This window comes from Mesocricetus auratus, unplaced genomic scaffold (assembly GCF_017639785.1).
Source record: "Mesocricetus auratus isolate SY011 unplaced genomic scaffold, BCM_Maur_2.0 Super-Scaffold_6730, whole genome shotgun sequence".
In the NCBI taxonomy this organism is placed as follows: domain Eukaryota; kingdom Metazoa; phylum Chordata; class Mammalia; order Rodentia; family Cricetidae; genus Mesocricetus; species Mesocricetus auratus.
The window spans coordinates 90,386,213-90,413,734 of record NW_024429184.1 but is presented as its reverse complement, the minus strand read 5'-3'; the positions used below and the strand labels follow the sequence as shown (position 1 = coordinate 90,413,734).

General features: G+C 43.4%; 1 protein-coding gene across 2 annotated transcripts in view; it reads right to left on the bottom strand.

Moving 5' to 3' along the window:
• Positions 1–27,522, bottom strand: part of Atp8b1 (ATPase phospholipid transporting 8B1) — a 119,839-nt gene that overhangs the window by 57,032 nt on the left and 35,285 nt on the right. For both annotated transcript variants that reach the window (XM_040741712.1, XM_040741713.1), the window contains exon 2: positions 11,081–11,283. In XM_040741712.1, coding sequence (XP_040597646.1) covers positions 11,081–11,261 — 181 coding nt within the window. In that variant the 5' untranslated portion in view covers positions 11,262–11,283. The remainder of the gene's footprint in view (positions 1–11,080; positions 11,284–27,522) is intronic.

Genomic DNA, 27,522 nt, shown 5'->3' with positions numbered 1-27,522 from the left:
TCGCTTGAGCCCTCCACCAGCCTGTTTTCATTTGTAAGCTGTAAACGAAGGGCAACTTCCAGCTTCCTGTAGAAGCAGTGAGGACTGTCAGAGATGACCTTAGTCTCTGTATTGTACATGTGTGATAATACATTGAGGAACCTGGAGAAAATGCCCGTGTGTTTGTATCTGAAGTTTAGCCACAAGAGCTCCTCATCTGCACTTCAGAAACCTGCCTGTAGTCAAGGCTCTTGGTGGGCCTGCAGGGACAAGCATATTTGTGTCTCTGCATCTTTGGAAATTTGAGCAGTGTGACAACCAAAGGCCATAAAGAGTTCTGAAGATGGCGGTCTATGGTTAAATCTACTGACAGAAAATACTTGAAATACCTCTCTTCTAACACCCTTATTAAACTTATTTATTTATGCTAGCTTTTGTAAAATTAATGTGACCACGAGTGTTTTAAAAGTGATTGGAGAAAGGCTCAGAGATTAAGAGCACTTCTTGTTCTTGCAGAGGACCTGGGTTCAGTCAACAGCACCCATAGGTGGCTCACAACCATTTATAACTGCAGTTCTAGGTGATCTGATGACCGCTTCTGACTTTGCAGGCATTGTACAAACATGGCACACATACATACATGCAAGTTCATAAACTCAAATGTGTAAAATCAGTGTGGTTTGAAATGCTGTGTTAATTTTGCATGCATTTAGGAAGGCCAGCAAAGCAATACTAGGAGGTGTTCGCCTTTTGGAAATCTTTTACTATATACTTAAACCACAACAGTAATTTTCAACATAATAAAGCACCTTGTTCCATTTTCTAGAACAGGAATATTGACACACAGAAGAAATTATAAATTTTCCAGAACTTACATCAAAACACATCTTTAACACGTGGCCCTGTAGTTGGATGCTAGAAAGATAATGGACCAGAGTTTCAGCAACAAACCAACCAGGCATATGTCTGGGATCCATGTAACGTGAGCCCCATGTGGATCAGTGTCACTCCTAAACGCTTGTGTCATTGTCACATCTAAGCACAGCTACGTGATGTCCAGAGTGTTCCTGCAGATAGCAAGGGCTTTGATCAGTGCCATCTGGCAAAGGAAGTAAGCATGGCCTTGTCCCCATCTTCTTTGCTGTTTTGAATTCTCATTTGCAAAGCCACCAACAACCAAAAGCCTGGATTAGCTGGTGCAAGCTGCAACCAACTCAGGAGACTAGAAAAACTAAAAGCTTAGAATCATGATGTTAAGAGGAGAAACAGAGAAACATGCGTACAGGACACAGGCAGACACACCACACAAAAAGAAATGCAGACAGTTCTTCCACAGCAGAAAAGACCCTGGTGATCATCAAAGAGAGATGCAGTGTCCACAGAGGTGCTATTTTTTTATCGTATAATACTAAAATTCTGGCAAAGAATGAAGAATCTAATGGCACTGAGTTAAGGAGCAAAGAATGGGTATTGTGGATTGCCTCTGCGGAGAGCAGCTTGACCATGTCTGGGAATTTGATCCATGGTGCACTATGGTGTACCCCAACTTCTAGAAGCTACCCTCTATGTATGAACTACTCTGCAGGGGAGAGATGGCATGGTACAGCTGAATACAGCCAAATTTCCCAAGGATTAGGAATAAGCAAAACACCTACTAGAAGCAGTTGGTTAAACATTCACATAATGAAAAGCCTATGTTGAGAGAAAAAGCAAAATAAAACAAATGAGGTGGCTTTGTATGGATGATAGGGAAATTCTCCACATCACATGGCCAACTGACAAAGGCAGAGGGCATCTATTATCCTATGCTTTTAGCTATGAGATGCACAAAAGCAATACTGTATGCACACACATCCTTTGGTATGGAGAGCAACAGGTATGTAAGCGTTTGTGCATATCCACGTGACACTAGATGCCTCTGGAAGATCTATGAGAAATTAGGAACAGCTAATTTCTCTCCAGAAAAGGAAAATACATGGCTAAGGAAGAGACAGCGACGTGGAATTCATTTTCACTCTTTACCCATGCAAACTTGGGTTCATTTACATATATTACCATTAAAATGTGATTCTATTACTTCTCTCAATTTATGTAAACAATATATAAGTTGTTTCATTTTTATAGCCAGTATGCCATTCTATTTACTATTACATGTGCATATGTATATGTAAATTCTAAAGCCAGTGGGGTTATGGGTAAGGATAAATAAAAAATGGAGCATATGGGCTGTAATTCAGTGGTAGAGTGCTTACCTAGCATGTGTGAGTCCCTAACACTGTGAGGGGGTGGAGGTGAAAACACTAGAAAAGATGAAAATTTAGCATAGCCATGGAAATAAGAATAAATACTTCTATAAAATGCTCTTGGATAAGAATACATATTATGCCGGGCGTTGGTGGCGCACGCCTTTAATCCCAGCACTCGGAAGGCAGAGGCAGGTGGATCTCTGTGAGTTCAAGGCCAGCTTGGTCTACAGAGCAAGTTCCAGGACAGCCTCCAAAACAATACAAAGAAACCCTGTCTCAAGAAACAAAAACAAAAACAAAACAAAAAAGAATACATATTGTGTAGAACCACATAGGTAAGCAAAAAATCCAAAAGCATGCAGAACTAAACAACAGTATTTAAAGACCTGGATTCAGATAGCACAACAATAGAGAAAAGAAAAGGACTGTGGCTATGGAAATAAGGATGGGGCCAGCAAGATGGCTCAGAAGACAAAGATGTCTGCCGCCAAGCATGACCTCCTGAGTCCGATCCCTTGGCCCACGCGGTGGAAGACAGGAAGTGACTCCTACAAGTTGTCCTTTGACTGTCACATGTAGGCCGTGGCAATATGCTCACACACACACCACACATACACATACCCACCCACCCACCTCTCTCTCTCTTTCTCTCTCTCTCTCTCACACTAAACAAATAAACAAACAAACAAACACAATGTAATAGAAATTTAAAGAGAAGGATAGCGTTTTCCTCTGCAGGGAGGGAGGGAGGAAAGAAACGGAAGCTCTCTTGGCCATCAACTGTGTGCTCATGCTTGTGACATGGGGACAAATAAAATATATAAAAAGACACCAGAATCAGATGTGTACCAGATGTGTTTGCCTATAATCCCAGCCCTCAAGAGGCAGAGGCAGAAGGACAGCTGTGGGTTTAAGTTCATCCTGGTCTATCTATCTAGCAAATTCCAGGCTAAAACAAAACAAATAAACAAATAAAAAGAGAAACCAAAACCAAAAAAGCAAACCTCAAAGCAGAAACAAAACAACTCCAACAACAAACCTAAAAAGGAAGAAAGGCAGGCAGGCAGGCGGGCAGGGAAACTGGAAGGGATTGTAAAGACAGAAGAAAAGTAGCCCTCGCCCAACCGCACTGGGTCCTTCTGCTCCGGTGTGGGCTTAGCATAGCAGCTGCTCTGCCAACAGGCCACAAGGTACAGAACAGATTAATGGATGCCCAGAAAGTGACAGAATGATCCTCACCAAGGAAAGTGTCAAACTCATCTCCTCATCACGGTTTCTTGTTTTCCTAAATCAGGCTCGCCTCTATCCATAACCACAGTCTCTGAAATCACGGATGGACAAAGATCAGATTGGCTAGAGTAATAACCACAGCTGTAATTCTGGGAGCTAGGGTTCCAGACCACCAGCATGCACACACGGGCACTTGTTGGAAATGTCAGCTCCTGGGCCCTACCTCAGAGCCATGGCCAGGGAAACTGTAGATGGAGATCAGTGGTGTTTCTCACAAGCCATGTGTATGATTCTTCTGTACATACAAATTCAGAAAGCAGGGATACTGTGTGAGACAGATCCAAAGAGAAACTTCTTCAAATCAAGCTCAGCCTGAACTTCCAAAAACCAGATTGACACTAGGTAATGTGGGAAGTCTAGCCCAGCTAGGGTGTACTGGGAACATGTTTTGGAACAGACATTCCTTGTGTTGACTATTGAGTGTCTGTTTTGTTTTTTGTCTTTCGAGGTGGGGTCTTTCCATGTTGGCTAAGCTAACTTTGAATTCATCGTCTTTCCATCTTAGCCTCTGGACTGCATGAGCCACCACCCAGATTTACATGATTCCTAGAAGCTCGTAATTATGCCAGTAAAGGAAGAAGAAAAAGGTCCAAGGGTATTTTAGGGAAACAGGATGCTATTAGCAAGAGCATACAGCTGAAACAGCCTAGTCTCAGCCCACATATGAAAAGCTGGGCACTGTAGGATCATAGAGTGACTCACAGGAGGGAGCTGCTAGGACCCAGCAGATGGTGAGGCCTGGAACCCCACTGCAAGACCAGGGACATTTATCAGATGGCTTTAGAGGGGATACTGACACAGTCCAGTGGAACTTTACATCAGTTACACAAGCAGTAAGGATGTACTTGAAGGGAACAAGATTAGTGACAGAATGCCAGGGCCATCACTAAGGGTAGTATTAACAAGGACCCATATGAACAAGCCTGTGTTTGTAGAGAAAGGTACTGTGTGTGTGTGTGTGTGTGTGTGTTATATGTGTGATAAAAAACCCAACTAGATTGTGCAGTTCTAGAGCAATATTGGTGACAATATTGTCTATGGCCACACTACCCTGATCACCACCAGATGCTGTATGATTACAGAAGTTAAGCAGGGTAGGGCATGATTAGGTCTCTATGAACAAGAGATTCACACTCTAGGCTAGGTAGCAAATTACAGTAGCATAAAGCAATGTCTAAAAAACAAGGCCCATTCTCAACCCCCCTCCCACACACACACCCTGTTATCTATATCTTAGCAGAAACACACACTCTCAACTTCCATTTTACAAGTAACCAGTCACATTGGCTTACCCATGATCAGAGAAGGAAAGTCAACTAGGTAGCATGAAATTCCCACATATGAATGTGTACTAGAATAAAAAAGTGGCTAATTTAGTACACAGTTCTCTCAGATCTCCATGTTTCAACAGGCCAGCTTTATCTGAATTTGGGATCCAAATAAAAATTAACTAACAGGATCTTTACACTCCTACATCTTTAGTTACAGATCCGTCATGAAGGTGTCCCTGTAGGCAACTGTCCAGCTGTTCCAGTATCATGAACATTACATCTGTTCTAAATTTCTGCCAAGAGCAGAGATATAGCTTCCCTGTGATCTAAAGTCCTTGACTTAGTAAGCATTCCACCTTAAATACTGCTCACCTATTGACTAGTAAATATTCTATCTTAAATATTGTCCACCCAATGGTTAAACACATCATCATAAAAACTGTCTGCTAATGGCCATTGATTTAGAACAGAATTCTGAATATAGTTACAAGTCAGAAGATAGCTTTAATGAAACAGTTTATGGCTATTATTTTTTTAATCAAACCTCATTATTTATGCCTGGATGGTCTGGAATTCACCACAAAGATTAGGCTGGCTTTGAAGCTACAGAGATCCTCCTGCTTCTGCCTACCAAAGGCTGAGACTAAGGGTGTGTGCCACCATGCCTGGCCTGTAGTTTTATATTTTTGAATACAGGAGAGTACACCAACCAACCAAAGTAGCTGGATGCAGTGTAATAAATGAGGCTGCTAACTGTGGGTAACCTGCTTATCCAGGGAGGAAGAGAAGACCAAACCACACCAAGGGCCAGGAGAAGGGGCTAATGGGGAGTCCATGTACAGCACAATATTTCTCTATGATAAGAGCAGAAGAGGAGGAAGGGATATGACCACAGAGCCATGGAAGGGGGATACTGCTTATCTTGCCCTATTATTTTCAGACTAATTATTACCACGGAAGCGGTCTGGGGGCAGCAGGACCACTGAGCTGGTCAGCTGAAACCCAGCAACCCACAGCCAAGAAATGGTAGGAATCTCTGGCTCCACAAAGTTAAATTGTTTTCCCCTTTTGCTAAGGAAGAAGCTGAAACCCCAGAGGGAATGAGAATTCCCCTCTTTCCAGTCTCAGAGGCAATGGAAGCCTGGGGTCCTGACCCTGTTTCCCAGCGGCTGGTGTTCTCATGCATTCACCAGCAAGCATGGCTGCTGACTGCCCTTGCTCAAGGTGAGCAGGAGTAAACCTCAGTGAATACTGCACGCTTATCTCTCTTCCTGGCACATTCTAGCAGCATGTTAGTACTTGTTCTCCATTTTTTTTTTGCAGCACACAAGAATGGCTCTTCAAGGAGCTTTCGATGGGTCTCTTAAAACTCTTGTTCAACATGAGTTTAACACGCAGGCTTAGGTGGCTGGGGCATTCTCCTGATTTAAAACAAGAAAGCAGACTGTGTGACCACGGATGTCATTAAAGAAATAACCGTGGCCCATGCACATTGAGGCACTAGGTCCACTGTACTCAGGCTGGGCATTACTCAGCTCCCTGGTGGCTCACAGTTTACTCATGTGTCCTTAAGAACTGAATAGTTTCTAGTAAATAACCCGTAATGTGCAATGTCAAGGAAGACAAATGGAGTTTCAAAACAAAACAACAACAAAACAGGAAGATCAGAGTTACATTAATGTGACTAAGAAAATGCCCTAGGAAGAACTTAAAAATGGGGAAGGGAGGAACAGAGATAAGGGAGGAAATAAGGGTACAGAGCAGCAGAAAACAGCCACAAAGGGGCCTGGCATCCACTGAATGTCCTTTGTGCTTACAAAGGACAGACAGGTATTAAAACTCACAGGCAAACTCATTTGAAAGGAGTTTTGGAAAATGAGAACCAATAAAAATACTCCTGGGAATATAAGCCAGACTACGAAGAAACCAAGAACCAGAAAGATGGTTCAGTAGATAAAGGCAACTGCCGCCAAGCCTGACCATGATGCCTAGCCCATGTGGTAGATGAGAGAACTGACTGCCACAAATTACTTGTTCTCTGACCCCCACACGTATGCTATGGCATGTACATACACCACACACTCACAATTACACACACACACACACACACACACACACACACCATATACTCTCTCACAAACCACACACATATACACCACACACACACACACACACACACACACAATGTTAAAGCAATTTATATTTTAGAAGACCAAGCTCCATCAATGCTCATAGAACAAGGAAAGGAATCTATGAAAAAGATTATTCGTCATCAAATGATCAGTAAAGGGCTCTAACCACCACAAAGCACAGGCTGAGTTGGAAAAAAACAGAAGAGATGTTTGTACCCATGATGTCCTTTTCCAGCATTTTTGTGGGCATCCAACCCCAGTCCCTTCACCGGACCATTTATCTGATTTTGTGGCCCCAGGCACAAACTACAAGTTTGCCCTTCACCCTACAGATACAAAACTCCTGCCAACTTCCAGGCTATCTGACACACTGCAGAGATTCCGAGATTATGATAGCAGGCTAGGCAGTAGGGGCAGGAATGAGGAAGAGGCAAGCTTTTTATTCACACCGAGCAATCAGCTAGAACTCCCCGTGAACTTGTCAGTCTGTTTCAGCTTTGTCCCCACTCCACCAGTGCCAGTTTGGACCTGTTGGAACAAGAGGCCACCTTCCTGTTCAGGTCAATGTGATTTCATCTTAATTTCAATCAAGATTCTGAGTTTCATACTACCTACTTTGGGCAGCAAGCCCATAGTGCTTGCATGTAAGATGTCAGGGAGGACTCCCAGATCCAACCCATTTAAGTGTCATGAGAGCTAGAGAGGGTGACCCATAGGACTGGATGGCCTCTCTGGGTCTCAGACGCTACGGTGGAATGAGGCCCTTTAAATCCTTTTGTCCACACAGACACAGACACACATACACACACACCCAAGACTGTACTCCACCACAATGGGGAAGCAGGGGATGGAGAGTAACCCAGTCTCACTAGAATTAGAAGAAAAACCATCATAGAAATAGGATTACAAACTCAGCCCTTTCTTTTCTCTGATCTTTTTGGACACAGGATCTTGATATATAGCCCAGGCTGACCTGGGACTGACTGACTCTGAACCTGTGATCCTCCAACCTCAGCCTCTTGAGTTCTGGGATTATAGATATGTGACACTACTCCTGGCACTTGTCACTTTCTACAGATTAAAACTGCTCAGGATAGGGCTGGAAAGATAGATCAGAAGTTAAGATAGATCAGACTGCTCTTCCAGAGGGCCAAGGGTTCAATTCCCAGCACCCACATGATAGCTCACACCTGTCTGTAACTCCAGTTCTAGGAGACCCAACACCCTTGACAAAACACCAATGCACATAATTTTTTTTAAATAACAACAAGAAGCAAAAAAAACAAAACAAAACCAAAAAGCAAACAAAAAAAAAACGAAAAATGGTTCAGGGAGGAGTGGGAAGGCTTAAATAAGTGCAGACCACAAAAAAGGAAAGCAGGGGACAAAGAGTGACAGGGGAGAAGACAAAGCCCTGCGAAAAACCTAGAGGGCAAAATGGGCAAGACTTCAGGGGAAGCAGAGGGTCTCGTGCTGAGCTGGGGAGACCATCTGGAAGACTGAAAGTCACGGTGAGCCACACGCAGCCATGAAAAACTGTTCCTCCTGCTAGAAATGGGACAGCCAGTGAGAAAAGCAAACAAACAAAATCAAACATTAATCTGAATCCTAGACAAGCCTGGGGTCCAAAGAGAAAATGCCCTGTTTTTTTTCAGGAGCAAACAAGCCACAAGACAAAGTCACATTTGCTTGCCAGTGTGGGGCAAGCAGCAAGAACCAATAAAGGCAAAGGGCAAAATGTAAGGAAGAAAGTAAGCCACATTCTGCAGCCCCAAGAGACCACTGTCCATGGCCACTTTATTGGTAGAGTAGAGCAGTTGTGACAAGGACTGCGTGGCCTGGAAAACCTAAAATGTTTCCTGTGTGTTCTTCCATATGAAAAGCTCCCCATCTACACTCCTGTGTCTGACGTCAGACAAGGGACATAGGCTGCATCGGCTGCTACAGACTGGCTCCTCATGGCAGAGACCGTTTAACAAGTTCCTTATGATACCACACACATTGCTTACAGGGCATGGAGAAATCAGGGTGGGACTGAACAGGAAATTTTCTCCCTGCTGGCTAGCTCTCTACATACTAGAAGGTGCTCTGAAGGCTGCTGAAGGGGAACAGCCATCAATAGTCTTACTCAGCTGTGAACTGTGAATTGCAATAATGGCCAGTGTGGCAGGATATGACTAGGGTTATGACAGAGGCATGGATGCTGTGCCGGTAACCAATCACTTTCTGCTCGAACTCAAGGTCCTACCCCACAGATGGAAACGTGTGTCCGGAACTGCAAATCAAGTCAAGAACCAATGGTTGAGAAGTTTACAGGCCATAGGGGTGATCTTATTACTATTTTCCTGAATGGACATAGTGATGAAACTTAAATCTCTCTCTCTTTTTACCCATTGTTTAGTGCAGCTCTCTGAGCTCATTAGAGAAGTTTCATGCAGGGGATGGTAGGTAGTGCAGAAATTCACAACTGGTCAAAGTCCAGTGGAGGGTGCTCATCCACAAATGGGACATCTATATCACATTCCTCCCCAAAGCTCAGGGGTCATCAAAGAAAAGATGGAAGATTATAAAAGCCAGAGGTTGGAGAGGACCAGAGCAAAAAGTGTCTTCTAGATAGGACTAAGGCCCTCACTAACTTCCAGCAGCTGTGGCTGCTGGCACAGGATCAAGCCAGTCAAAATTCAAGCAAGGAATGGGAGTGGGTTTAGAAACTCCCGTCCATAACTGATGGCTACAAACAATTGATGGCTTCTGGGGGATAGAGTCAGTTTTCTTAAGGTGATTCCTGGTAGATTGACCAACCATGCAGGCTCTGGCTGATGGCACCATGCCCAACAGTTTATGGGTAGTACAAGTCAGAGACATAGGGTAATTAAATTAAAAGAAAAAGAATATCTAAAACTGAGGGTGTGAGATAGTGGAGGCAGATATGGGAGGAATTAAAGGAAGGGACTGGGGGTAAATATAATTAAAAAGCATTGTATAAAATTCTCAAAGAATTGGTAAAAATATTTTAAAAATAAACATGCAAACGTGATCACCAAAGTTCTTTCTGGAAGGCCAAAGCCATTTTATATTCACGAGCAACTGAACAAAAGGTAGAGAGACTCCAAGGTTCCCTAAAGTGCCAGGATGCAATACAAAGAAGTTGAAGAGGATAATAAGAGGCTCAGAGTTAATGTCTTGATCCCAAAAATGTACAGCTGATGAGATGTTCCGACACCACTCCTCCAAAGGGTCCTTGCCTCTGAGAGCCCTTTGGGAAGCTGCCCTCACTGTGTGATCCCTTGGCCTCTGATGAGCAGAGAAGAGAAACATTTCAAAGAGGGTACCCACAGGTTGAAGATTTGCCAAGGCACATTAATTTTAGCACAGTGTAAAAACTACATGTTGATATTGTTCTTGTTAATCTATTTGTGGGCCATGAACCAACACACATAGACACAAGCGTTATGGTGTATGATCAACTGTATGTGCTGGTGTGTGTGTGCTTATGTGCAGAGGCCAGGGGAAGACACTTGCTGCCTTATCTCCTTGACACAAAGTCTCTTACTTAACCTGGAGCTAGGCTAGCAGTCAGCAAAACCCCAACTCCCCTTCCTAATGCTGAACTAGGGTTACAGGCTTGTGAGTGGCTATACCCTGCTTTTTACAAGGGCGCTGTGGATTTGAACTCAAATCCTCGCGCTTACTCAGTAAGTACTTTTATCCACTGAGCCACCTCCCCAGCTTCAGTTATAAATTCTTAATGGAGTCACATCAACTCATATACACATGGGATCATGTATCCATCCCTGGTTATTAGTAACTTTATGCTGACAATTTAGCAAGGCAACTCTTCAAAAAAAATCATTATGATTGACATGCATACTTTTTAGATTCCTGAATGCAGTAGTAAGCCGATTCTTTTATACCCAATTCCACTTTTAAAATATATGCACTGACCAAACCTTCTAATTTCTTGACAGAACTTGTCTGATATGTTCTCCTAGCCTTGTCACATTGGGGATGATGGGTCTTTCTTAATCCCATCCTAGGAGGGCATCATAGAAGAAAGAAACCCTCCAAGAGCTCATGAAATGGACCATTCAACTTTGGTACATTTCCCAAGGCCCATAAGGCATGCACACATATGCCATTAGCAGGCCCTTCACCCAGTCACCTTTCCGAAGTGTCTCCCGCTTGTCCTCTGCTTCTCTATTGATGCGATTCTGTTCTGGTTCAAGTGCAGGCCCCTGGTCTTCAAGTTCGTCTTCAGTTTCATCATCACTGTAGGGAACCACTTCATCATTGGGCTGGGAGTCCTCGTCAAATGTTGTTTCTGAGTCTCTTTCTGTGTTCATTCTGCTGGCAAACTGGAACTACCTGGAGAGAAAGGAAGAGACAAGAGTGAACTGTGACTTTGCTGAGTTGGCTGTATCTTGCTATATCCTGTCATAACACCCCTTTTACAGAACACGTCCACATCGACACGCAAACCATCCAAACAAATAATGATCTGCAAGTTTAACTTGATATGCAACAGGAACAAAAACATTATCAGTTAAGTGCTGGGTGAGGACGAAGGAACAAAGGAGATGGCTCAGTTTATAAAAGCTAGCTACACAAGAGGATGAGGACCTAAGGAAGACACCGGTATCACTTCTGGTCGCCTCACATGTACATGTACCCACATATAATACACACACACACACACACACAAAAGGAACTGCTAAGCCTCACTCTCTCTCTCTCTCTCAATCCTTCTTTTTGGAAGGCCACACAAACCTTAAAGTAATATTTCAAATTGTAGACTTCTGAGATCCAGTGTAACAAATTCAGTGAGGCCATACTCAAAGTTAAAATAAAAATGAAACAGGCTAAACAGTAGTAAAGTATGATTCATACTTTACTTTCTGGTTGAAAAAGAACTTCACAGTAGCAAGAGCCACACATTTATTTGCATTATATTAATATTCATGGATTTTTTCCTATTTTAGACTGTTGGCAGAGCTGGAACATTGCTGCCTGAAGAAAACTGTTTCCTGACTGCTGATCCTTTAGCCTTTAATCGGCGGCACATTTTAAATATAACCTCAGATCAAGGTTTCAGGGAACAGACACTCCTTCCATCTCCTATCTGCCTACCCCCACCCATTTTCCCTACCTAGAATTTGTTTGTGGGTATGCCGTTGCACAAAGTGACTCTACTCAGGGAACAAGGATACCCTGAGTTATATTTACATTGGAAAAATATTGACACAAATTACCCAGTTACTTGAGGACAATCATACACAGCCTGACGTTTACCTATGTGTCACTCTGATATGTACTTAGTCCCGTGAGCAGTAGCAACCCACATTCATTTAGTACTAACTATATACAAAGACCCTGGTCCTTAGAAAAGCTTCATAACACCTTGCTAAAAGCGTTACCAGTTCTCTGCAGAGAAGAAAACCAAAAGTCTGAGCATAAAAACCTGTGACAAAAACAACTGCTTTCCAAGAATATCTCTTTAATTCTACCTCTGTGCTATAGCTTACTATGTACCTTTTTTTCCTATTTTTGTTTTTTTGAGACAGAGTCCCTCTGTGTACCCCTAGCTGTCCTGGGGCTCACTTTGTAGACCAGGATGGCCTCGAACTCAGAGATCCGCCTGCCTCTGCCTCCTGAGTGCTGAGATTAAAGGTGTGCACCACTACCGTCCTGCTGCTTACTGTGTACTTTAATTGGGTACAAATTGTTTGCAGAGGAACTCTTTACATGACTACATGTTTTACATAAAACCCAGCATCTTAGATAGCTAGACTAGCATTCATACCAACAGGTACAAAATAATTTCAAATTTTATATGGGGATTTTTGTCTTGTGTGGCTTAAAACAATAAAAATTGGAAGCAAGCCAGTGTCTATCTAGAGAGTGTCAAATAATTACACAAATAAATCAGGGTCCCATTCTGTGGAACAGTGAACATCAGTTTAGAACATGACTAGTGCAGACAGCGCGGAGTGGTGCCACTCCGTGGGGGAAAGGTGAGCTCTAAATCCAAATATGCAGAATAGTGTCAGTCAGTCAGAATCCAACAATACCGGATGAAGGCTCAAAGCTTCAAGCTTGGTATAGAGGAAAACAAACCAACAAAATGGTCAAGTTCAGAAGTCCAGCAAGATAGAACTCTTCCAGAGGTTAGTTCCTTCAAGACATTAGCATACATGGTGAACACAGCAGGGCATCTACTAAGGTTCTGAAGATGCTGCATGTAAGGACCAACCTTTCATACTCACCACAATCCCAGGCCAGGCTCTCTGTGTGCTACAGAGGATTAAATTATGACTCTGTCCTTATAGGGCTAGTAGTCTAGACAGCAGTTGGTAACTTATAGCCCAGGGCTTGGGTTGGCCCATTGCCTATTTTCTTCAAGTCCTATTGAAACATCTTTGCTCTTTCATCTAGATAGTATTGCCTATGGCTGCTTTAGTATTGCAGGAGAGGTGTAAGCTACAGTATTCACTACAGAGACCATAAGGACCCAAATCCTGAAGTATTTACTCTCTGGTCCTTTATGGAAAAGGCCTGCTGACCCTGAAACTGTAATGAGAACAACTAAGGTCAATAAAACAACTGGTCAACATCGAATGTCCAAAGCCAAATAAAATTCACAACAAAGTGGGCAAGTAGCATATATTATGGGAATGTGAAATAAACTACCAGATGAAGTGGTGGGGAAATGTCCCTTCACAACAAGAGTTGCCATTTTGACTTTTGGGTATTATTTCCCTCACTATTTCACAGGTGTGTAACAGGAAAAGATGTATACCAGACAACCAACAGGATGACATGCTAATGACATACCAGTATCTCCCCTTGAAGTGAGGATGCTGTGGTTGTCCTACACACCCATGACCAAATAAGATGGTAATTAATTAATGAGTTAATTAATTGTTTTTTTGAGGCAGGATTTCTCTGTGTAGCTTTGGAATCTATCCTGGCGCTCACTCTGTAAACGAGGCTGGCCTCCAACTCACAGAGATCTGTCTACCTCTGCCTCAGGAGTATTGGGATTAAAGGCATGAGCCACCAATGCCTGGCAACAGTATTTTACTAACAAGCATTGCGTGTGTGTGCACGTGAGTGGGCATGTCTGTGTATGTGTGTATGTGTATGCACTTGGACACATATAGAGGTCAGAGGACAACTTCAGAGGACAACTTCAGGAGTCAGTTCTCTCCTACTATCATGTGGCTTTTAGGAGGGAACTCAGCGCGTCAGCTTTGATGGCAAGCACTCTTAACCAATGAGCCATCTTGTTAGCTCTCAAGATGGTATTTCCCCCTTAATCTGTATATTACAACCATGTAATATACATGTAAAAGGAAAAACAGAGATTGATGCGATGGCACACACCTGTAATCTCAGCATTTTTGAGGCAAAAGTCAAAGGCTCGAGAGTTCACAGCCAAGGAGCTGGCTTAGTGAGTAAAGTGTTGCCAAGTAAGCCCAAGGACTTGAGTGCAGATCCCCGGGATACATGATAAAATCCAGTATAGCACAGCAGTGAGCTCCTAGAGTCCCAGTGCAGGGGAGGCAGGCACAAGTAGATACCCGGGTCTCACTGGTTAGCCAGTCTAGCCAAACAAATTAGTTCTGGATTCACTGAGAGGCCCTGCAGGTACCAGCAGACAGGAGAGATGCAGCAAAAAGTCACCAACTCAAGGGACTGAATGGTTAAAATGGTGGTAGAACATTTAAATCCAGATGCATTCCTTACCACAGAATGAAGGAGACCCAGCTGGCATGAGAGAAGACATGCAGTATGTAGTACATCCACTTTCAAAAGTTAAGGCTCAATTTGAGATGTCCTGGGTCTCCAATAAGCCATCAGGAAACATGAGTGTCAGGAAATGGAGACAGATGCTATGGACCACACCACAGTGAAAATATTCCTGGGCCAACTACCGGTCTTCAGGTTTATGCCATAACCCTCCCACCCTATGCCCTGTACCAGAATGGGGACTAGGCTCAGTGGTACATGCCTGTAGTCCCAGCACTTGGGAAGCTAAGGCTGAAGGAACACAGGTTTGAGGCTAGGCTGGGCTGAACTGTTAGGGCCTTTTTCAGGAAAGGAAGGGAGAAAGGGAGGAAGGAAGACAGAGGGGCAGGGAGGGAAGGAAGGAGCATGAGCCTGAATTCAAACTTCAGCTACAGTATTCACTGGTTTGTAATTTCCATGCATAATTTAACATTTTGGAATGTCACATTTCCCATAGAAAAGGGGAGGGGACAATGTTGTCTTTCAAATGCTGTAAGAGTTAATGTAGACAACTAAGGCTTGTGAAATCCCAGGCCGTGTGAATGCTTGCTTTTCCTTGCTTTTGAAGGATAAAGACTTCCAAGACATAGCCTAAATCTACCACAGAAGGCACAGTCTCTTAGCACCATGCAGCTTCCTAAGAAAGGGACCAGATGCTGTGGTTTAGATAGGGCTTTCATTGCCCCAAGGGTCCACGTGTGGAAAAGCCGGAAACCATTAAGAGTGTGGATCTAGTAGGAGTCCTGGGCTCTCAAAAAGGACCAAGGCTGACTCTCTGAAGAAGACTGTTGGAAAAGCCTGGGTCTGGGCCACCCAACCTCTCTCTGACTTCCTATTTGAGATATGACCATGGACATCACGTGAGTCATCAACACTGTAATCCACCATGAACTCATGGGGCCACTGGGGAACCTCTACCAGAACCTGCACCTTGCCATTTGGACTTTTAGCCTCGAGAACTGTGCACTGACTAAGCCTGTCTACCTTGTTAAGTTAGCCCAATGTAAAGCATTCCATCTTTGTGATAGGAAGTTGGTTGATAAGAGGTTTTTTTTCAACATTGTGATAGAAAATTGACCCATAACAGGTTTCTGTGTATCCTTACTACTCAGGGCTTTCTGTGTGGGGACTCTGCCTCCTAATCTTCTTCGTGTGGGAAGTACCCCCAGACGAACCTGCCTTCCTCAGGGACAGCCTTCTTCCTCTCACCTGGAATGTCCCCTACTGGCTCTGTACTTGCCTGCAGACCTGCTGTGGTGGTTTGAACAAGAATGGCCCCCATAGGCTCATATGTTCTAATCTTTGGTCCCCAGTTGGTAGAACTGTTTGGGAAGGATTAAGAGGTGTGACCCTGTTGGAGGAGGTGTGTCACTGGAGGCACATCAGTGGCGTGCGTGCCATTCCTGTTATCTTTGTCCCCTTCTCTGCCTCCTACTTGCAGGACAAGATGTGAGCTCTCAGCTGTTACTGCCACCAAGACTTTGTTCCATCATCAAGGACTCTAACCTTCTAACACTGTAAGGTCAAATGAAATGCTTTCTTTTATGGTTGGCTTGGTCATGGTGTCTTATAACAGCAATAGAGAAACAACCAAGACACCTGCTGAAAGCAAGCAGAGAGGAAGGGATGGGGGGTTCTGGGACAAGAAGCTACAATGACACCAGGACTTGTTATCCAGATTTGTCACCTGTCTCTGTGAATTATCCAGCCATTGAAGTCACAAAGTCCAGACGACAGGAGGGATAAACAGCAGAATTTCTATAGTCCCCTCTAATAGTCTGGCACTAATAAATGAATGAAATCACTACTCTTTATGGGGGAGAAAAGGGAATTTAGTCAGGAGATGTTAGTATTTTGCCTTCACAACAAAACACCCTGGAGTTGACAATACAAACAGGAATTTCTGATGCTGTCATGAGCTTCTAGATTTAAGAAGGGGGAAAATATGCACAAACCAAAATCAAGTTTTACCAAGCACTAGGTAAGATGGACTGTATACATTCATAATAGTGACAGGAACCTAGACACAGGGAAGGCCCACACCCCACTCAATTACACCTTTGTTGTATAACTTGGTTCATGTCCAGGGAGACCCGAGCTCAGACAGGGAGACACAGTATATCATTTTAGCTTATTCTCAGCAAGGAGTTAAAGCATCCCATCCACACATAGAGAAGAGAGAATACATGTCTGGATCTTGGCTTACTGTCCTAGATAGTTCAAGGCCACCTTCATATAGAAAGGCATTACCCACGTCAATTTAACAATCAAGACAACCCCCCCCCAGACATGTCCACAGGCTGACTTGATCCAGACAATTTAACTGAACCCTGCTTCTCACGTGATTCTAGACTCTGGTGCTGTGTGACTTTAATCCCAGAACCTGGGAGGCAGAGGCAATCAGATCTCTGAGTTTGAGGCTAGCCTGGCCTGCAGAAAGAGTTCCAGGATAGCCAGCGCTATACAGAGAAACCCTATCTTGGAAAGTCAAAGCAAAATTAATTAACTAGTTAATTAAAAAACAGCATCACAAGCCTCCATCTAAAGGGAAGTAGAAACCTCTTTCTATCCTGGTGAACCCCAGAGCATCCTATGAAATATGCCTAGCATTCTTGAAAGTAGAATCGGACAAGCCTGTTGACAGCTATAATTAGACAAGGAATCACATGAGGCAATGGCAATAAAATAGATCTAAGATAGAGATTAAAATTAAACTTTACGCTCTTAGGAAAACAATCTGGCTGAAGTTCCTAGCACACACAGGATTGCATTTATTTTCTCACTGAGTCCAAGCCTAAGATCTTAGAAGCCGAGACAGCTAACATAAAACAAAGGCACCATGACATCACCATGGTGGAGACAATTCAGCCACGGTACTCTTACAATAAAAGGTTTCTCTCTGAAGGAGCTCCAGCTCATTGCTCAGAAGCCCACCCCTGATCTGATTCAATTTCCTACTCTCACTCTGAGTCACAGCCATGGAAAAATGGGTGTGGAAACCCTGCATACTCCAGCCTTTCAGAGAAGGCAGGCTGGCTTTGCTGCCTGGGTAAAGTGAGAGGAGTCCTCATCCAGTTCTGTCATTGGTTCCCCTCCATACCCTTATACTGATAATTCCTACTTGGGCAGCCCCTGCCAGTTCCAAGAGTGTCACCCCACACACAATATTTCCACCACCCTAAAGCTGTGGTGGAAACATTCTGAGGCATGTTGCTAGGCATGAGCACTGTTACTCTACCAATGAGGTAAGTGCAATGCCAAGTGACTTGCCAAAGGTTACTGAGCTCCTAGTGGTCAGGCCATTTGGACGTCAGTCCTCTCCCTGCAGACCTGACCTGTGCAGTACCATGTGGCACAGTGAGCAGGGCGAAGCCACTTCAAGTCAAGCTCTGTGAAGCTTCTCTACCACTCAAGGACTCCAAGCCTCAATGTTAGTCAGCTTTCTGTTACTATGACAAAATGCCCGAGATGATCAACTGAGAAAGAAGAAAGGTGTGCTTCAGTCCACAGTGATTGTTTCTTTTTGGACGAATGGTGAGACAGAGCATTGTGGTGGCAACACATGGTAGAAGAGGTTCACTTACAGGAAGTGAAAGATCTGGAAAGGAAGAGAACGGAGTCCCAATATCCCTCTCAGGACATTCACAAGGGCCTAACTTCCTTCTACAGAGTTCTGCTTCCTAAAGGTTCAACCAGCTCCCAATACTGCCACCGGCTGGGGACCAAGCCTTCCACATACTGGCCTTTCAAAGAAATTCAAAAGCCAAACTATAGACCCAAATAGAGCCGCCATGAGGTGCAAGAAAAGCCTGGGAAAAAGAAATGAAGAACACAACAAAAACACATGATACTTGCCAGTCTGCAGGCAGTCATGTCCTGTGTGAGCAAGCTGTAAGAGTTAAGTGCCTTCCCTTCAACAGGCTGTAAGAGTTAGGGTGCCTTCCCTTCAACAGGCTGTAAGAGTTAGGGTGCCTTCCCCTCAACAGGCTGTATGCTGGTGGCTGCTTCCTCGGTGTTTTTCAGCTGGACAATATGGGAGTCACAGACTGAGGAACTCAGGTAGGAAGGAGGTGGGCAGGGGGATTTTCAGGAATGAGGAAGAACCAGAACAGAAAGGCAAAGGCAGGAAAGTACAGTGGGAAGGACAGGTTCCATCTGCCTTGGACAAGAGCCCGAGGAGGCTCAGAGGTTGGCTGGAGTCACCTTCCTCAGCCCTGTGGCCTCGGTGATGCCTCGCTCTCAGGGACTGCCTGCAGCACTGCTTGTGGCTGCCAAAGGGAGGAATGTGAGCCTCCTGTCCTCGCCCATCTGCTAGGGCTGAGGGTGGGGGAAGCAGGCAGGCAGGGTGAGAGTGTTTAAGCCACAGGACACTGAACAGCTCCTGGTCCCAGATTTTTCCTCTGTGTCAGTTAATAATTATTACTAATTACCTATGCAGCAGAGATCAGCTGATCAGTGTGGGAAGCCGACTCTATAACAAAAGGGAACAAGGCCCAAACTAGGGTGTTGGCAGTTAGAAAAAAATGTGTTCAAAATCAAGACAGGGTGGGGCCTCCATTCCTTTGTCTGGAAAACTAAAGAGGAAAAGTATACAAAGGACTAGACCTACTTCCCAGAAGGTGATGGTGTTAAAATTCTCCCAAATGCTTATTTTGGAGACTCAGCCTCAATCCAGGATGTACTTTTATAATAAATGATAAAAGTTTTCAAGGGAAGAACATTTGTTACTTTGTCCTTCTGGCTAGGCACAATGGTTTCTTTTTTTTAATGCATTACTTTTGCCACTGAAATTAGGTTCTAAAATTATATTCCTGCTTCAATAATAGAAAGTCCAAGAGAGGTTGTAACTGGCATCTACAGGGAAGAAAGACCTTCAGGGGAAAATAAAGCTATAAGTTTGCTAAACTGTGATATTGGAAGTCACTGGGCTATGAGTACAATAAAAAGATGTAATCATTGGTGTGGATTTCCACACCACACACTGCAATGCTCTCCATCTATGAGCATGATAGAAAGATGTAATCATTGGCATGGATATCCAGAGCACACATTGTAACACTCTCCATCTATGAATATGATAGAAAGATGTAATCATTGGTTTGGATTTCCAGAACACACACTGTAATGCTCTCCATCTATGAGTATAATAGAAAGATGCACTCATTGGCATGGATTTCCAGAGCATATGCTGTAAGCTGTAACGCTTTCCATCTGCACAGAAAGCGTTTTCACTCCCCATCCAGGTTCAACAGGAACAGCTTGTTTCAATAAAAGGGCAGACGTGGTATGTAAACAGGAATAACAGACAAGGCAAAGATTATTCTCACTAGTAATGACAGGAAGGCAAGCTAATGAACACAAAGGACACTGTTCTATGCAGAATATTTAACAATGGTGTCTAGTACTGGCTCAGGTAAATATGAAAACTCTCCTCTCTCTCTATCTCTCTCATATACTGGGCTATTCACACTGAAACAATACAACAGTCTTCTACCAAGAACCCTAAAGATATGTTTGAGTCAAGAATGTCACGCAGAAACACTTATAACAGTTCAACAAAAGAACTCAACTCATGCAAAATATTTATTGTTGGTGGAAAAGGAGGAATGGAAGCTACTTGAAAGTAGCTTAGGTTGCGAGTCCAGATGCTCATGGAGACTGGAGGCATTGGATCCCTCTGGAGCTAGAGTTACAGGCATTTGTGAACTGCCCAACATGGGTGCGGGAAGCAAAACTCAGGTCCTTTGCAACAGCAGTGCACACTCAACTCCTGAGGCATCTCTTCAGCTCTCAACATTTTTATTAGCATATACTAATTATGCCCCATAATGAGTTTATCATGAGATTTTTCATTTATGTATATATTTTGGTCATATTACCCTCTCTTGTCCCTTTCCTCTTTCCAGTCAGCCTCTCTTCTATGTTCACATATGTTTAGGTGTGTGACTCAGTTTAACTAGGGTTACTTCCATAGGCATAAGAGACAGGTAATTTACAGGAACACTGCAAACTGACCAATGGCTATACCACTGAAGAGAATCTCTCCCCCTCTCTCTGAAAACATTAATTACCTATAGCTCCTTGGGAAAGGACAGATGTTTAGACACTTTTATTATTTCAATATAGTCATTAAAAATTACAGTAGTTGCTGGGCGGTGGTGGCACATGCTTTTAATTCTAGTACTCAGGAGGCAGAGGCAGACAGGTCTCTGTGAGTTTGAGACCAGCCTGGTCTACTAAATGTTTGTGTTGTAAGACTGTTGTTTTTGTTTGTTTGTTTTGTTTTTTCAAGACAGGGTTTCTCTGTGGCTTTGGAGGCTATCCTGGAACTAGCTCTTGTAGACCAGGCTGGCCTCAAACTCAGAGATCCACCTGCCTCTGCCTCCCGAGTGCTGGGATTAAAGGCGTGCACCACCAACGCCCGGCACGACTGTATCTTTTTGAATAACACATGTGTGGTAAGAAGCTATGTAACTTCACCAGGGTCACATAGATTTCAACCAGGTCTATTTGTCCTCCAAACCCTCATAGTCTTCTACAGTGCTGTGGTAGTTTGGATGTAACTGGCCCTCATAAACTCACTATTAGGAGGTGTGGCTTTGTTGGAGTAGGTGTGGCCTTGTTGGAGGAAGTGTGTCACTGTGATGGAGGGTTTTGTTCTCCTTTGCCCCAATTGCACTCAGTGTCACAGAGACTACTTCCTGTTTTCTGTGGTCAAAATGTAGGACTCTTAGCTCCTTCTCCAGGACCATGCCTGCCTGCACGCCACCATCTTCCCCCTTGACGACAATGGTCCAAACCTCTGAAAATGTAAGCCACCCCAATTAAATTTTTTTTCTTGAAAGAGTTGCCGTGGCCATGGTGTCTCTTTACAACAATAGAACCCTAGCTCAGACAGTGCTGTTCCAAGCCAGAGGAAAGTTTTCTCAGAGCATTAGGGTTATTTGCTCACCCAAACTCTCTTAGAATCATCCCCTTTACATACAACTACTGAAGTACAAACAGTAGTGGAAGAGGTTAGCAGCAGCATCCAGAAATGGTCTCTGTGCTCAGAGCATGGCTGGCTTGCCTGTCAGGGAGGGAGAAAAGAGACTTTGTACTCTGTATGGTCCCTTCCTGGTGCATTAATGAGTAGAAGAGGGTCCCTCAAAGGATCACAAGCTACAGGAAAATACAATCCACACCAGTTCTTCCTCCCCAAGACCTTGCTAGCCCACACAACAATGTTGATCCTAAATCATTGACCTCCACTCAGTGACTGTGCTGTGTTCACTAAGAACAACCGACCCTGAGTGCCTAACAGGTCCTATGACAAAGATGACTTTAAAAGTTGACAGTACTGGTGAGACACAGGCAGCAGATCCCCACGCCTAGTCGACGTGGTAAGCAACAACAGGCAAACAAGAATCCCTGTCTCAAAAATTGGGAGGCGGGGAATGATGGATGACTCAGTGGGTAAGGGTACCAGGCTTCAGCCCTGATAGTCTGAGTTTCATTCCCAGGATCTGCATGATAGACAGAAAGACACCTAGAAATTGTTCTCTAACCTCCACACAAACATCATGGTACTTGAGTACCCTCTTTATACACATACATAAATAAACAAAAATGTAATAAAATTATGTTTACAAGGTAGATGATGCCTGAGGGACAGTACCTGAGGTTGTTCACTGCCTGCCTTCTTTCTTTCTCTCACATGCAAGAGCTACTGTTTTACCTTAGCTATCCTGCCCAACTTTCTATAGTGACTCGTATTCAAACTGTGCCTTAAAACCAAAGATACAGGCTGGGCGTTGGTGGGGCATGCCTTTAATCCCAGCACTTGGGAGGCAGAGGCAGGCGGATCTCTGTGAGTTCGAGGCCATTCTGGTCTACAAAGCAAGTTCCAGGAGAGCCTCCAAAGCAATATAGAGAAACCCTGCCTCGAAAAAAACCAAAAAAAAAAAAACCAAAAAAAAAAAAAAAAGAAAGAAAGAAAAAGAGAAAAAAGAAAGAAAAGAAAACCAAAGATACAGATACACATAGCTCAAAATCTAAATGACCACTGACCATCAACATGGCAAACACAATCATGTACATCCTTGAGACCTCTCTGAGATCTGCCCATGGCATCCTGTCTGTGATCCTTATTTCTCTCTTCATCCAAAAGTTAGCACCTTCAGAAATTCCAGATCACAGAAATCTAAGGAATAAGGGCCACATCTGATAGGCATTGCCATGTCATCTGCTGCATCTGATTTGTGTTAGATTATGATTGCATCAACAACAGCAGAATTCACACCATAACTTCTGTACCTGATCCCATGGCGAGCTCGGACAGAGTTGGTTCTTTGCGTGTCTCTTAGAAATACTTTGACTTGAAATAGTTACAGAGTCTCATACCCATTCTAACCGGGCTTTCAGGTTTTGAGCAATTAACAGGAATGTTTCTGTGTGTCTCCTGTGCAACTGATAGACTGAAGAGATTTGGTACAGCTTCCGGGAGAGAGCTTCCTAGGCTCTCCACATTCTCCTGGGATGGAATGTTGAGCATTTTCACAGGGCTGACTACATAGTCTATGCTCAGGGTCCACACTGTGCTTGACATGGATTACCTTTGTTTTTTTCTTTTAGAAAGGATCAAAATGAATGTCCCCATTTTACAGATAAGAAACTAACATTACAAGAAGACCAGATTTTGCTCAAGGACATATAGTTGATCATGGTATGCAGTTTCTTTTAACCACTACATTTGCTGTCTTAATTGTACCTAATGATACCACTTTGGAGTAAGCTAAATAAAATATAATTAATCCGGTTTATAGCTTGGAAGAGAAATGACCCAGAGACACACTGTTGTATCTGTGTCAGAGGTGGAAATGCTTTCCAGTGATTCTGATACTTCCCCATTCCTCCCCTCAAGGGTTTACCTGGTCAGAACTGATGGAGGATGTCAGGTGTTTCAAAGGCACATGCTCATCTTCCCAGAGAATCCTCTCTACTATGCTCAGTTATAGCTTAGCTTCAACAATGTGCAAGGCTCTTCAAATGAGCAAACTGCTAAAGTGAATTTATCTTTCAATGCACACCACAGTCCATAGCCTGAGCACATAAGACTCTGACTCAAAAACTAAAACAACACAGAAAGAAGAAAAGGAAATAGGGTTGTAGGGGATGCAATGAGGTAAGACGAGGTCGCTATGCTGGGATGTGATCCAGCATGGCAGAACCGGACAGACAGACACGAAGTACACTTGTCAAGACTGGAATAATGCTACCAAGGGAATCATCAGGGGCGTACGAATGCCCCAGTCTCGAGAACAGAGGCGGCACATTTTCATTATTGAAGCCTACCTCAGCTGCCTATTTCTCAGTGGCCCTTGAAACACACACGGCTCCAGTGTGTCACTTCCAATTTCAAGAAGCTTTAAAAATTCCCTAATTCCCACTAGCAGAGGATGTTACAGCTACAGGTTTGTCACTCTGCGTCCGTGGATTGGGAGTCCACTTCCCCCAAGGCTGTGTACATAGATGGAAATGCCTGCCTTTGCCTTCCGAGTGCTGGGATTAAAGGCCACCACTGCCTAACTGAAAAATCATTTCGTTTTTTCTTTTCTCTCTCTTTTTTTTTTTTTTTTTTTTGGTTTTTCGAGACAGGGTTTCTCTGTGGCTTTGGAGGCTGTCCTGGAACTAGCTCTTGTAGACCAGGCTGGTCTCGAACTCACAGAGATCCGCCTGCCTCTGCCTCCCGAGTGCTGGGATTAAAGGCGTGCGCCACCAACGCCTGGCGAAAAATCATTTCTTTAACCCTCTTGTTATCCTAAAATGATACAGACCATTGATCCTATTATTATTAATGCTTTACATAAGTCTTTATAATATTGTGCAATATGAAACTGACTTAAAATATTGCCCCCGCATCCCCGCATGAATCTGATTCTGGTGAAGGCATGCAACAGAATTCTAAACTGAGTCAGAAAATTCAGCCTTTCTTTTGATTAGGAAACATGGCTCATTATCACTGTCTGTAGGTGTGGGAGGAAGCAGGCTCCGGCAGGATGTCTACAGGTCCGTGCTCTCCTGCCAACACAAGGATTGTCCACCCACCTCCACTCTGATGTGTAAATCCCCAGTTGTTCAAACAAAAGAAAAAGCCAGTGCCAGGGAGCTAGACAGATGGGCTCAGGGATTAAGAGCACTTGTTCTTGCAAACGACATGGATATGATTCCCAGCACCCATGTGGCTGCTCACAACTGCCCATCATTCCAGTTCCAGAGAATCTGAGGTCCTCGTCTGACCTCTGAGAGAACCAGGTGTGCATGAGGTGCACAGACACACCTGTGAACACAACATTCATATGCATGACATAAATCAATCTTTTAAAAAATATTAAAGTCAGTACCAGGAAAAAGGCTTAACAAGGAGCAACTCCAATTGGTCTGAACTTGATATTTCAATGTATTAATCCTTTTGGTTACACAGAGCCCTTTTATTGGAAGCAAGGAAGAAAATGGAATTTGTATAAGAATAAAAAGAAAGAGTTGGTGGCAAGGTACACACCTCCAACTCTAGCACTCCAGAAATGAATGCAGGAGGATCAAGAATTCACGGCCAGCCTTGGATAGATACAGAAAACTTAAAGCCATTCTACATGACTGACTACATAAGACCCTGACTCTAATCAAAGGGTTTAAATATTCCATGTAGCAGGATGCAGGAGTGAGGAATAAATCCAAGGTGACTGCATACTATTTAACTCAAGGAAACAGTTGAAAATGCTTTCCAATGTCTCATGGATTTGAACTTTAGTTCATATGAAGCCACTTAAAATATTTTCAAAGTTCGTTTTAAAAACACTTAAGTAGATTCTGGCCTAAACTTATGACAGCCTGCCTTCAAATACTGCAGTTGTTACTTTCTGGGTAAATTCATTGGTGAACAGCTGATCTACTCAAGACCCAAAGCTGGTGTTTGGTCTACAAAGAAGGCCACCTCATAGTCCTTCTCCATAGGGTTTGTATAGTGTGACTTTCCTGGCTGACACTCAGACACAGAGCCCACCCCTACTCTTTCTTTATGCATCTTGGAAAAGCTGTTCATAATGACTTCCTGGCTTAGTTTTATGGAGTATACCCTCTCTGAAAAGAACAAGAGTGTGTGGGATCTATGCAGCTCACTATACATAGACACATGTGCATATGTGTATTGTGGGAATTTAAATATTCCGAAAGCTACTGACAAGTTTGAAAGTTACTTAGACTAGCATAAGAACCATCCAGAATGGTTTAAAATTTTACTGTCTAGCTCATATTCTAAAGTCAGAATCAAAGAGTCTCAGGAAATGGTCATCATTGGTCAAGTGGGAGTCTGAAATTTGGGTGTTATCTAAAAACTACAGATAGGCCATTTCTATTGTGCTCCATTATAGAAACTAAAAACTGGATAAAAACTTGGAGAGGCAATACCTGCTCGGCCATGCCTGCCTACTGCAGGCTATCCCCTGGCTTCTGCTGCCCACTGACCACCCACAGGAACTCTCAAAGGACAGCAAGGCTCTTCAATTCATTTTCTGGATCCTCAGATTCTCATGTAAGGGCTTGTTATTTGCATGCCAACAGCTCTCTGTCTGGGACTCAGATACCTACTGTGTGAGCAATCAAGTGATGAGTATAATCAAAGAAGAAGATATGAGTTTTTCTTCCAGAAGACCTTGGTTTATTGTGAACTATTGTAAGCTTAGAATATTAGGTATTTTTCAAGCAAAACCAGGGTCAGAATATCAAATAGTAACTTCTATATTACACTTCCCTCTCACCAAAAACCTTAGATCTAGTTGATGTCACTGAAAAGCAATGGTTTGATTGACATTTGATTCTCTGCAATGTCTCTACTCCTTTGAGCCGAAGACATCAATAAAAAATTTTGAGTTCAGAACTCAGTGTTGTATCCTGTTCTTGGAGTTCTTGATGTACAGAGAAAACTAAACAATCAGGACTTGAGATCTTAACCCAAACCCTGTCATGCTGTGAACCCACTGTGTGAGTTTTCTGAGAACATGGTCATCTAAGACTCCCTATACGTGTTCTATACGAATCAACCTTCAGGCTACAAAAAAGTAAAGCACTCGGAAGACCCGAGTTAAAACAGACAAAACAGGGTCACTCTTGCATCATCGAGGGGAAAGTCCCAGCTAGAGAACTCATTACTGAAGTTGGATTTTTGCTTTCCTCAAAGTCTGCTTAGCAAGCGACCTTTCATAGTTGCATCAAGGTATGAAAAAGTGCAACACACTGAATTTTGAAACTAGATTAAACAGAAAGAGGCACTGAATCTGTTTGCTTTGGGGGAAGGGAGAAAGTGGGTAGAGACACAATATAAATGGACAGAGATGGTCATGGCCATGGATAAGGGAGGGCAGGAACTGCTATTTAATTTTCTTCATGTCTGAAGTCGCACTGAAACACACCATTCTCAGCATACACAAACCTATCAACATTAGATCACCATACATGGCACATATGTGTTTCTCCTGACACAAGCTTACAAAGTGCCACACGCTTAGTGCAGCCACAGACTTACCTTAAGAAATTGGGTATTAAAGAGATGTTCATAAATAAGAAAAGGTTCTCTTTATGAAAAGTAAGCCACATCTGACCATTTCACAAAGTGTAAACATCACAGGAAGCAGCAGTGTTTGCAAGCCAGGGATGCTGGAACCATGTAGTTCCCAGGAAACACATCTGCTCTTTGACCCAGCTGGAACTGTCTGCATTGCGTTGATCTTGTATGAGGTTCAGTTTCTGTTGACAATATATTGACCCCATTTTTATCATATT